The 14039-nt window shown below is 36.0% G+C and overlaps 1 protein-coding gene across 1 annotated transcript in view; it reads left to right on the top strand.

The window, feature by feature from the left end:
• Positions 1-14039, top strand: part of grik4 (glutamate receptor, ionotropic, kainate 4) — a 475408-nt gene that overhangs the window by 271900 nt on the left and 189469 nt on the right. Inside the window, exon 3 of the mRNA XM_030152304.1 lies at positions 2636-2769. Coding sequence (XP_030008164.1) covers positions 2688-2769 — 82 coding nt within the window. The 5' untranslated portion in view covers positions 2636-2687. The remainder of the gene's footprint in view (positions 1-2635; positions 2770-14039) is intronic.

Genomic DNA, 14039 nt, shown 5'->3' with positions numbered 1-14039 from the left:
ATAAGATAAGATAAGATAAGATAAGATAAGATAAGATAAGATAAGATAAGATAAGATAAGATAAGATTTCATTCCCACTGAGGGCAAATAGCAGTGTTTACAGCAGTAAAATAAAAAAAAACCCAAACAAAAAAAAGTACAGAAAGACAAGCAGAAACATGCAAGAGATGAAACAGGAAATATAAAAGATAATCTGGATGGATGGATGGATGGATGGATGGATGGATGGATAGATGGATGGATAGAATAAAACACACATTTATATACTCAATAGTGTATTTCACTGAAAAAGTCGTTTTTCCGTCATTGTACACAATACAAATACACTATGTTTAATGGTCAGAAAATTTAATGAATACATCCGATTTTTACAGAAAATGCAGTGGATAATATATAATAGTTTTAAATCACTTAGGAAAGGTTAAATGTAGAGAAAAAATATAATTTGGAAGTTGCCACAAAAATGCTTCTAGGTGTGTAAGAGTTAATAAGTAGTCTTTATACAGTTGAGGGAAAAAAATTGTTAGGCCACCCTTGTTTTCTTCAATTTCTTGTTCATTTTAATGTCTGGTACAACTAAAGGTACATTTGTTTGGACAAATATAATGATAACAACAAAAATAGCTCATAAGAGTTTAATTTCAGAGCTGATATCTATCAGTTTTCCATGTTTTCTTGATAATAACCAAAATCACTTCAGTTCTTACATCTATAACTATGGCATTGTACTGACAAAAACAGTGCTTTTAGGCATTCAGGCTTTTCTGTCTGTTTTAGTCACATGATACACATGAGTTAGTACTGGATTGCATAAGTATTATTTTTGATGACTTTTGATAGTTACCTCCGCCAAGGAGGTTATGTTTTTGCCAGGGTTTGTTTGTCTGTCTGTCTGTCTGTTTGTCTGTCCGTTAGTGTGCAACCTAACTCAAAAAGTTATGGACAGATTTTGATGACATTTTCAGGGTTTGTTGGAAATGGGATAAGGAAGAAATGATTAAATTTTGGTGGTGATCGGGGGTGGGGGGGCCCACGTGGGGGGCGCAGACCAGAAAATTTCATCAAAATCTGTCCATAACTTTTTGAGTTATGTTGCACACTAACGGACAGACAAACAGACAGACAGACAGACAAACCCTGGCAAAAACATAACCTCCTTGGCGTGGGGGGGCCCACGGGGGGGGCCACTGATCAGCCTTGGCGGAGGTCTGCGCTCTCCGAGTGCTTCTAGTCTAGTAATTTTTTCAACAACAATAAGTAGCTAATCCTCAGAAAAATAGATGTCACCTCAAATACAGCAGTGTGCAAAAATCTTAGACCACTATTGCATTTGTTATTTTACAAGGTTATGATGAACATACAAAAAAATTGCTTTTTTTAGACCAAAAAGCCACGAATAAATGATTGTTTCTGACTGTCGAACCACAGTAGTGTGGTCCATTCAGTGGGATGCACCTGCTCATACAGCAGGGATGTGTGAACCCCCTCAGTCATTCCACCTGTGTTTAGACTGAGGCTGGACAGACTGTCTGCATTCTCTGTGACAGGACTAAACTTTGTTACATGTGACATTCGCAGGTTCATTCTGTGCCTTACATTATTTCTGCAGTCCTGAAATCAGCTGTCTCTCACTAAAAAAAAGTCTTGGTGCTACTTTTACAATATGTTAACAAGCATTAATTAAATTGGTTGCGATCGGCCAGTGAGCCCAGTGTTGAATCACATCTGCAGAATGTCCTCGTGCTTACCTTGAATGACAGACGCACAGAGCCACTGGGATTTGTCCTAGTATTCCTCATAGACTTCTGCTAGACACTGCTAAAATAAGGGAGAAAAATATTATTTTAGACAGAATACTTGCATAAGGTAACTTTTTTTTGGAGTTGAATGTAGTTGAAAGTGTGACCTTTTCTTCCAACCATACTCCATTTATGATCAGATTTAATTTAATAGCACTACCTACATAACACAAGATGTCATAAAATATAATGTTTTAGTAAAGAAAGGCACAGAGTACTGCTTTCAGATCCTTGTTCAGTCAGCGTAGTGGGAAAAGAGCAAGAAAATACACTTAAAAAGACTCATGCTGACATGTTAAAGAGAACTGAAGTCGGACCTGTAACAATACACTGGAGACAGTTGTATTGATTAAAACATCAGATATGCACATATTAAATGACTGAAAATTTTGGGTTAAGTGCATTTTGTGCAGAAAAAGCGATTGTTTCAATGGACTGATATAAAGAAAAGGGCGACATCTCACCTCAGTCGGTGACCTTATTTGATTTTTAGTTCATACAATAGCGAGCCTAACAGAGGGAAGAGAAATCATTTCCAGCTCTGGCACTAAAAAAAAGAAAGAAAAAAACACAGAAAGAAACCCTTTGTTGCTTAATAATACGGTGAAGTGAACAAAGACAGGATAAAGACTGGGCTGTGGATTTACTTTGCAGTAACTTCAGACTCTGACTAAGTGATTCTGAGTGTGTAACAAGAGTCAGATAGACAGAACAAGACAAGGAAAATAGTACAGTACATCTGCAGGGGTATTGATATGCTGCCCAGCTTTTGTTTGTGTGTCCTTCTTGATGCTGGTTGATGTCTAAGCAGTGTGTTTTTTGTGTATATTTTCCAGGTGGCTGTGACAGGGGCACCCCCGGGGCAGGACCCATGAGGAGTCATAGAAGATGCTCACAGCCTGGGCGCTTCTGCTCTTCTTAGCCATGTGGGTGAGAAGCACCTCTGGTGGCCCGCTCTCCTTCAGAATAGGTAAATTAAATTATCTTCAATAAAAGCGTGATTTTCATTGGTTAATTGCTTCTCACGAGTCACCACGGAAGGTCTTATTCTTTCGCAGACATTACAACTCACTCTTGCAAGAATTTCACACTGAGCGGATAACTGGATTTTCTTTCTCGAAGTAATTGAAAGAATTGGTGAATAAATGAATTTCAGTTTTTAATTTCCAATCATGAGCTTAAATGAGTAGAAATGTCAGCTCCAGTTGATACCTCAGTGGTACTTCACAGCGTCTGATGGAGAAACTGGATGAAGAAATTCAATCAGGTGTTAAGAAATACATTTTTCCATGTCACACATGGCTTCAGGTATCAACAGGCTAAAAAATTCATGTATGAAAATTACACAGACTTTAACTGGCTCTGAAATGCTCTAGATCTATAACTGTAGACAGAATTATGCACATTTCTTCAAAACTGAGGGTAAGCCATGGAAGCAGCGTACACTGTAGCCTGTAAAGCTGGAATAAATGTTTTTACCTCTTCTTTTGAAATTATTGTGACAATGTGATTTATTCTTGATAGATGAAGCGTAACTGGGACTCAATATGGAATCATTGTACCTGGTCAAAGGTGATTACTGATGCGTATAAATAAGAATAAAAAGAGGAATGTGTCTGAAAACGAAATTATGTTAACTTTATGGGCAACAGTGGAATATACAGTTGCAGAAAAAATTATTAGACCATCCTTGTTACTTTCAATTTCTTGTTCATTTTAATACCTGGAACAACTAAAGGTACATTTGTTTGGACAAGTATAATGATAACAACAAAAATAGCTCATAAGAGTTTAATATCAGAGCTGATATCTATCCATTTTCCATGTTTTCTTGATAATAACCAAAATCACTGAAGTTCTTATATCAATATCTATGGCATTGTACTGACAAAAACAGTGCTTTTAGGCATTCCATGGTTTCTTTTCTGTCTGTTTTAATCACATGATACACACAGGAGTTAGTACTTAATTGCATAACCATTGTTTTGGATGACTTTTGATGGTCTAATAATTTTTCCATGCCTATATTATTTCTCCCACATGGGTACAAGATTATGCACAAAACTAAAACCAATGGCAGTTTAACCAGTTTGAAAAATCTCTGATCGACTCTATTATTTGACACAGCTTAGTCTAAGTGATATAATGCTGACAGTGCTCTGTATATACACACACAGAGAGCAGTGTATCATTGTATACACATATAGTAAAATTATACACATATAGTGATTCCAACATTATGGGCAACTGTGTATTAGTAATAATGCAACATAAAGATTAACAAGTGGTGCACAGTGGGCACAACAAACGCCACCCCTCACACATATTGTAGCTTATTTTGGCATCGATCCAGCTGATGTCATCACGTATATGTGTGCGCTGATGTCACCATATCAATTGCCTCTATGTTTGTGCCAAGTTTGAAGTAAATTGAAACAAAATTGATGTTTTTATAGACATATGAAATTCTGCCCATTATAAGTAAATGGGGGGGGGGAGGGATTAAATTCATAAAAAATTTGAACTTTGACCTACTGTTTCCAAAATGTAGTGACATCTATTCTGGATCACTGACAATCTATAAACCCAATTTGGTATGAATTCAACCGATAGTTTTGTTGCCAGATTGTTAAACAAAGAAACAAACCGAACTAAAAACAATACCCCTTGCCTCCACTTCGGGGGGCGGGGTAATAAACACAACTATTTAGGCGATATTGAAAAGATATCCTGCCTATTACAACTAGAAACATCAAAATACTTAATGATGTATTAAATATATAATATATGTGACATGGATGAGACATTAAATTAGCAGTTCATTGCTTTTAGTTGGAATTCTTTCCCTTCCTCAGAAACCCACCTGATACACATTTTAATCTGCACTTGTAAGTGTCACTGCTCTCTCTCTCTCTTTTTTTTTTCTGTAACTAACATTCTTGTAGCCTTAATATTATCCATAAATATTTGTAGTCTGTCCACCCTGTATGAATACTGCTTGAATTCAGTACACATTTCATGGATACTTGACACAATTCCACCCCATTCATCACCACTGGACATTTTAAATCCAGTGTGACCAGTATGATTTGTGGCTAAATCAATGACTTTATGCTTCAGTATGAACATTTGAAGAGTAGCACAAGGCACAAAGCCGAGTAGAAATCACAGTGTCCTATTGTAAGTCTGGATGTGGTGGCAGATCAGTGGACCAAGGTGGAAACTGACTAGACTTTGCATCTAAGAGGGCATGGTTCAAAAGTCTCATAACCTGCCAGAGTCGAACCAATGGGAGTTGTTTCCTCTTGTTGTTATTCTCCTACAGTCAGCAGGTCTCTGACTCCCTGTCACCAGCTCCCTGTCTACCAACAGTTTGACTGACTGTCTCTTTATTTATGGAAACGGTGTGTGCAACGTCTAGCATATAGTGTGTATAGAAATAGATGTGGCGGGAGAGATAAAGATAGAGATCAAGAATAAGATTGATTCGACGGTTCACAGTCTAGGCTTCCGTCGTGGTCTCTCCGTGGCTGGCTTTAATTTATGGCATGGTTGTCAACTTTCAGGAACAGCTGAGATGGAGATTTGTTGTTTGGGGAGAGCAGTCAGAAGTTAATAACACAAAAGCCATATACAAATCCCAGTGTGGATGATGTAAGGCTATTAAAATATCAAGTAAATCCAAACAGTGCAGTTAAAGTGTGGATGTTTCTGGGCTGTGCAGTTTTAATCGACAGAAATTAAGAATGCTGTAAAACTGTTGAAACCAAAAGGTTGCTCTTCATGAGACAGCATGCATCCCGCTCTTAACATAATAAAACTGTAGGGCATATTTTGAGGAGAGAAAAAAAAAAAAGAGCTACTGTAATGATGAAAACATTGTTTGATTTAACTGAGAAAACGCCTCCACCATAGAGGCTTATGAATGCATATGTATGGGAAGCTTACTGCTGCCTCTTCATGATCTTTCTCTCCGCCCTTTTTATTTTCTTCAATTATGTGAAGGAAGTACGCCTTTGTATCCATAACAATGTCCTTCCTGTGCAAAATTGAGTCATTTTGACTGTCATCTTTGAACAGTACTGTGTCAACATTGCTCATTCTTGAACATTTTGTATCATTAGTTTTTTGTGCACCCATCTGTGCCTTGTGTCATAGCTTTGCAATAGCCCAGCTGAAACGTTTTGGTATGTAGACACCTAAAACCAATCTCTCAATAACGTCAACACAAACAAGAAATCTGTTCTGTCTTTCTCAGTTTGTGGATCAATGATTAGCAGTTTCATATCTTTGCATCCCTGTTTACATAAAGGCTGTACTGCAGTAAAAGTAGTTTATGTTCACCTCAATAATTATATATAATTATGTTTTTTCTTATCCTAATGTCATCTAGGACAACACTGATCTTTTTGCCAGTGCACTGTAATGGCCTGTGTGTCCATTTATACAGGGTACAATCATGAACATGCAAAACATACACACACACACACACAAATCATGTAAATGCACACATTTCATTTCAAAAGCACACAAAAAACAAACACATACCCCCAAACACCACCACAAAGTCCCTGCCATTTGCGCTCCAGGAGATGGTATTTAACATGGCTGTCCCTCGAGTCCTGCCTGGCTGGCATAATGTCACTGTCTGGCCTTCTCTGAATGTATCAGGGCCAAAAACAACATCCCGCCCCTGCCACTTTCCCCTCCAGGACCTGCCAGAAGCCAGTAGAAAACACTTTGTAGGTAAACTAAGGAACTTCACTCTGCTTTGGCTGTGTTGTGGGAATTTCAAATTAAAATTCAGATTAGTTATGCCATGCTGTACAATGGATTTAAATTATGTATGTGGCACAAGATGATGAAACTGGTGACTTTTAGACCTTATTACTTTATTACTATATTTCAGTAGTAGAAGAAAATGGATGTTGTGTTTTTGATAGAAGTTGTTATGTAATAATAAAAGATTAATTGCAGCAATATTGATCTGAGACAGCATAAATGATTTAATTTGATGCAATATTGCTTCTAATAAGAAAACAGTGAGGGTACAAACACTGTTGAATAGAATAAATCTGTAGACTGAGCTCAGTAATCCATACTCAAAGGGCTATTAAAAGTCATTTCTATGCCCACCTTACCCATGTGTTATGACTACCTTATTCATTTATACATGGAGTTTAACTTTTTATGACTGTCATGATTACAACACATTATGAATTTAATGTATAAGAAAAATGATGAGTTAAACCAGTCACGTTAACAAAGACTGAACAAATATAAAAAGAAAAAGGTACCAGGTATGTCTGATATTCAGATATTGTCAGCTTCAACTAAACTAGCAAGAGGTTCCACTAAATTACTGATGAAGGTTTATGCTTTTTTCCAGATTAAGAAATTGAAGGAAAAAAAATTACCAAACATTGTATAAATGTTCTTATTATTCACATAACATGTTTTGGTTTTGAACACTCCTCTTTTGTCCTGTAATTGGCACAGGAAGTCAGTCAAGAAAATAAAAGAAGAAATTAATAAAGATAAATATGTTTTTGAGTTTATGATTCATGAGTGATTATGGTTTCCAGAAAAAGGAACCTCAAGAAGAGATGATCATAGTCCGATAAATGTAAGAATGTAGAGAAAATGCATGTGAATGAACACATGAATGTGATTTGTGGTGTATTTTATATTTCTTTTTTTATATTTTATTCTTTTTTTAAGATAATCTGTGAGTTAATTCTCAGGTGAATTGCGCTAAATAAGTCTTAGTTTTCCTTTGAAGATACAGGATATATGTGTCTTTCCATGAAACTGGGTTCATTTTGGTACCTGGCGCTTAACCATCTTTTTAGACCCAATAATAAAAGAGAAATGTAGACATCTTTCCCCCCAGGATGTACCTCATGATGACCTCAGATAAATGCAAAAACAATATATACTCTTGCTCTGTGCCATCCCAAAATTAATGATTTTTTTAATAAAATAGTGGGAGCAAAATTGGGACATAAAAACTAAGGTGTCAGTGCATTTTATTTTGAAAACATGGTCAAGGTCAAAGTTACTTTATTTGTACCTGTAGGTAGATTTGTTTTGCTGTCTAGGTGATTGCTTTGGTATTACAACAAGACATACATTGAACATGGAAGACAGGTACTTGATCAAGCTTACAGACAGAACAAAAAGACAGGACAAAACAATAAACAAAAACAAAAAACAAAAACATGGCTTGAAATGGTCTTCTATACCGCTATAAATAAAGACACTGTGTTAAATTTGACGATCCTATCCTAGTGGTTTTTCTAATCCAGGCGTGGGTTTTTCATGAATCGGTAGTCTCATTCCAGGTTTCGTATGTAACCAGTCGTGTCCATTCATGTTACACACAGAACCTGCCCATTTAAACACAAAAAAAATCAATAAATAAATTGCAACAGCGGCCATTTTTTGTGAAACACTCTGCCTTGCATAATTAGTTCAATTCTTAAAATGTACCTGTGAGAGAATAAAGAGATATTCAAAAACATAGTAGCACATAATTTTTGTGTCCTTTATACCTTGGTTACGTCGGGGTAATCATTGCATGCAGAATCATCGGTGTACTGCTGGAATACTGACTAGTCATAATTTCAGGGGAAAACTCAAATATCACTGAGTTGTCTGTGGATTTCCTTTGTGTAATAGTGTGGGTATTGAGAAAAAAACCTGAAAGAAAAAGATGGGGAAGTTCATTATAGAAACTATGTTACATGCAGATTTTTGTCAAATAAAAATGTGTTATATATGAAAAAAAAAAGAAGTAAATATTCATTTTTAAAATAGACCCAAAGTGCTTCCAAACTTGCTTCATAACATTAGTCTACATCTGATTTAAATTTTTAGCCCCTCTGTCCTGTTTTTTGGTACCAGTTTCATACAAGCACCCGTATATTTTTATCGGCCTTATTGTGCCTGTTAGTCTCTAATAACCATAAAATAAATAACCAAATAGTGTTTTGTTTTTGCCAAAGGCTTCACAGCGCAGATTAAATGTTATCATGGTCCCCATCAGAGGGGGAAGCCTTGGTCTAGACCAGGGGTGTCAAACTCATTTTAGTTCAGGGGCCACATCCTCCCAATATGATCTGCAGTGGACCGGACCAGTAAATTAATAATATAATAATATATAAATAATGCCAACTCCAAACATTTCAATGTGTTTTATAGTGAAAAAAAAAAAATTACATTATGGAAACGTTTACATCTGTAAACTGTCCTTTTAAAAATGTGAATAACATGAACAATCATGAAAAAACTGAAATTTATTAAGAAAGATAAGTGCAATTTTAACTCTATTCTGCCTCTGCTTATCATTTGTAAATGTGCATTTCAACTTACAGATCACAATGGATCTGCAAAATACACAAAATATTTTAGTAACTGGCAGAATATTAGTAAACTTGCACTTACTTCTCTTAGGACATTTCAGTTGTTCATATTTTTTGTGAAAGGCTAGTTTGTAAATTTACACATTTTCATGTAATTTAACTTTTTTACACTATTTGCAAGTTTTTACGATAATATTTTACTGATCTGACCCACTTGAGACCAAAGTATGGCTTCATATGTCAAGGATCGATTGTTAATATCTTCATGTAATTTTTGCATTTCACAAATTCATCCTGTGGGCCGGATTGGACCCTTTGGCGGGCCGGATTTGGCCCTCGGGCTGCATGTTTGACACCTGTGGTCTAGACACTAGATACCATAGCTATTACATGTTAGTGAAGTAAAACACTGCTAGTAAGATGTAAATGTAACTATCAATAAACCAATTTACTGCAAGTCAATTAGCTGAAGCATGATTTATAGGTGTCTCTTCTGTTCTATAGATAAACACGACTGCAGACCACTTACACGTTCTATGTAGTTACCCTAATCTGTTATTATGGGCAATGAAAAAAAATCAACAAGTGCATTAGCCAGTACGTTCCAGCTGTTTACTCACACAAAGCAACATGAACACACACACCTTTAAGTCACCATTGTTTTAACAGACTTCCCCATATAAATAAAATGATAAACTGTTGTTCTGACTCTTATGAACAGTGGAGACACCATGCATTTATTGACAGACTCGCACAATACAGCTGAAAAAGCGAATCAGACTATCAGAAATCCAGGGGCAGAGAGATCAAGTGTAATTCTGAAATGTGAATCAGTTATCCTATAAAGACCCAAACATCCAGTGGAGACCAAAATCATTTACTGATATAAAAAGTCTCATACCTGTTGATCCACTAATCATCTCAATACATGTAAATAATTGGTGTATAATACAGTTTATCATCTTTTCGTGGTCATCGGATATGACCCATTTGGACGTTCGAAGGCTCTGTAGTTACCATGGAAACACCGTCATCTTCTACAACAGTGATTCACCAGTAAAACCAATGGAGTTTGATCAATGACAGTGGATGGATACATTTGTTTTTATGTTCAGTTAACGATATATTATACTTAATAAGTCACTTTTTCCTCCATTTTCTCTGTTTTTGATATAATAACATTCAGCTTCAATTTGAGGTTTCATGGACATCAATCATAATCTGTAAATTAAATACGGGAAAATACTAGATTTTCACTTAAAAATGCCATAATTTTAGAATAAATGATGATCAATCAATTAAGAAAAGTTAAAAATAGAGAAAAAATCATTTGGGAACTGCCACAAAAGTACCACTGGGTCTATATGGGTTTAAAAAACAAACAAACAAACAACAACAACCTCATAGTCAATAAAATTAGCCTTTATTTGCAATATGAAGCAAGAGAATTTTTAAAGATAAAGATTTCCAATCAGCGTTTGGTGCAACTGCCAAAGTGACAGCACTGCTAGTTTTAAATAACATCCTTCTGTGTAGTTACTGTTTCACAATATAAGTCGTGTTAAGGAACGTGGGAGTTATTGTCCATGACTGTAAAAAGCTCATGTATCCAATGGTGGGTTCTTATGCGTTGCAGCACATGAAAACACACACAGATAGATGGACACAGGTCACTTCAATATCCTGTTCACCTTCATTGCACAGGGTAAATGTTTAAAACTCCACCATATGATAAAATAAGATCTTGTTGACACTGCTCTTACTTCTTGAGACATAGAAATAGAAATTTAAATCCTTTTAGAATAGAGAATACTGCATAATACTGTCCCTGTCCACAGCCATATGGTGCAACTTGCTGTTGTGGGTGGTATTTCCCATTAGTTAAGTAAAAGAGCGTCTGCCATCTATTTTCATCCAGCAAATAAGCTGCTGCTTATGCTTACTTGGATAAATTATCCCTGAACTACAAACACATAATCACTGATCCACTGATGTCGCTTTTGTTAATGCAGAGATTGAAGATTTAGAAAAACAGTCACAATCCCCCCTTTAATGAACTCTGCTGACTTTATCTTGAACTGCAGAGACTCCCATATTCACACACCATACCGTAACCCTTTATCAGGCAAGTGACTATTTTTGGTAATTTCCACAAACATTAAATATGGGGCCAATCCCATGCCTCAGTGAGGTCAAGAAGCATGTTTAAGACTATGGTGATTCAGAGAGATTTTACAGACATTTTGAAGCTATAAATTGTGAATATGAGTCATTTTTGTCAGTTTAGGACCTTATAACAGTTGTTTTATTGCATGTCTTTGTTTTTTGGCAAGTACTACTCAGATGTTTGTTTATTTATTTATTATTTTGAACATGCAAAGAAACAAAATAAAACAAAAAAACAAATTAAGACAAAAACAAAATAACATTAAATGGACAGAATCTATCTTCAAGTATGTGCAAGTCTGAATTTTGCATGGTTGAAAAGGAGTAGGAAGAAGTATAAACTTATTTAATCCTACCCCTCAAGTGCTTTTACACCTTTATCACTAACTTAATACAACAATCAAACAATACATTTTTCCTAATTTCAGCATTCAACCACAACAAATGCATAATGCAGTAATAGTTTTATGGCAAGAAGAGGGGGTTGATGATGTCCAAAAACATACAAAGGTTAAAATCTTTAATGTCAGAATTTCAATGAGTGCCCTATAAAGGGTTAAGGATATGGACAGGCATAGTGATATGCATATGGACACACATTTTGCCTTTGTTAGTTTTATATCACAATGTAAAACTCTGTTATAAAAATTTGATCCAACAGGAGGCATCTAATGTGGCTAATTTGTTTTGGCAGTGCTGTTTTTGTTGCATTATATGGTTACATTTCATTCACACCTCGGCATCATCAACAACTTAAGTTCACAGTAATTAGGAGAATGTGGTAGAGCCTGTGAGAGTTTCTCAGTGTTCCTCATTTTTTACAGAAATGTAAATTTTCTGTTTTTGAAAAGCTCCAGACTTGTGCTCACATCAAGTCCTCTCATCTCTCACAGAATATTTTCAAGCATTAGTTTGCTCAACAGGGAACTCTTCCTTCCCCTAAGAGACCGACACAAAATTTCATCTGCTGGCACCCAGCTCACTCAAGCTGTAAAATTCCCTCAGCAGATGTCCTTTTGCTCACCTAAAAAGGCCGTCTGTGATACTGCTAAAAGCGGGCCTTTAATTAAATTTTCAAAACATGTGCGGTACAAAAGGAGAAGAAAGACTAAAGCTGATAACTTCCAATTCTCAGACTCATGCCACACACAGTATTTCCTACACCAGCGTCAATTCATAATAGATCTGGAAAGCCTAGTTTTTCTATGTTCCTTTCTATGTTCCAAGTAAGCATTATTTTTTCCACTTGAAAAAGTTAAATTAGTTTCCACACTGCAGTGATGAAGATCACCGGCATGCATTTTAGTAACTTTAACTGAAGTTGACATGTGAGTGTCGACATGTTTTAAAGCTCTGCTTCAGGACAAATGACAGTCTGACACATGCCAAAACAAATGTCGACAGCCCGTCCCTTATTAAACCAGAATTTCAGAATGTGTGCATTGTCAATAACCAACTGTTTATTGTATGAGTTATGTAAGTGTGGCAGGGGAATGAATTAAAGCCAACTGCATTTCTGATACTGACATTTCATCTTTCCCATTATTTGGTCCCAAGGGATGATATAGCTGTCTGTGTTTGTTAATATTATTTACCCATTGTATTAGTTTATTTCTTTTGGATTTGCATTTAGTTTGGGTCATACTGGGTAAAGCAGTGACTGAAATCTTCCCCCCCGTAAGTGTTTTCTGACCAGTGGGGAGGGGAGTGTTTCCTGGTCTCCTCCCAGTTGTATACTTCCAGGGACAGAGATACCCTGGGGTTCAATGATAGAAGTCCAAATGCTGTGAACTGGCCTCTCTCACTGTGAAGAAGCAATAGTTTTGTGCTGCACTCATCTACACTGTGCCACCCAACATGAGGTCTGTTGTTTGATTTAGACCCTTTTTTCCCATGATGCCTGCAGATGGTCCCATCTGTTATATGTGCGCTGCCTCAACTCAAACCATGCTTCATTTAAAAACAAATCACTTCTAAAATCACTTTCCTGTGTTTAACATTTAGATTGACAAATTTCCTCTGACAGTGATAAAACTTCATGACTACGAGCCATGTTTAACCTGTCTCTATAGCAACATGAGCCATGTTGATTTTTTTGTATTTTCTCATATACAGTAGACTTCCCATGATAAGTATGGAGATTTGAACACTACTTTATTATATGTGTATACATAGATACGCTGTTGTGTGTGTCTATATAGAACGGTGTCAGCATTAACTAACCTACAATACGCCTCGTCAAGAACCAGTTTGACTAAATAACAGAGTAGATCAGAGATTTTCAGGCTAGTTAACCTGTCACTGGTTTTAATTTTGTATATAAACTTACAGACGTGGTAGAAATAACATGATATTACACTGTTGCCCATAAAGTTGGAAATATTGTTTTCAGACACATTCCTCTTTTTATTCGTATTTTCACATCAATAATCACCTTTGACCAGATCTAATAATTACATACTGTGTCCCAGTTACACTTTAATTATCAAGAATAAATCACATTATATGATATGATATGACCCATTTGGACGTTCAGAGGCTCCATAGTGAGCGTCTAAACACCATCATCTTCTAGAACATTGATTCACCAGTAAAACCTATGGAGTTTGATAAATGACAATGGATAGAGACACTGGGTTTATGTTCAATTAATGATAGATTTTGCTGAAAAACTCACTTTTTCTTCTGTTTTTTTTCTGTTTTTGATAGA

Source organism: Sphaeramia orbicularis, chromosome 13 (assembly GCF_902148855.1).
Source record: "Sphaeramia orbicularis chromosome 13, fSphaOr1.1, whole genome shotgun sequence".
Lineage (NCBI taxonomy): Eukaryota > Metazoa > Chordata > Actinopteri > Kurtiformes > Apogonidae > Sphaeramia > Sphaeramia orbicularis.
This window is presented reverse-complemented; position numbering and strand designations above follow the sequence as displayed.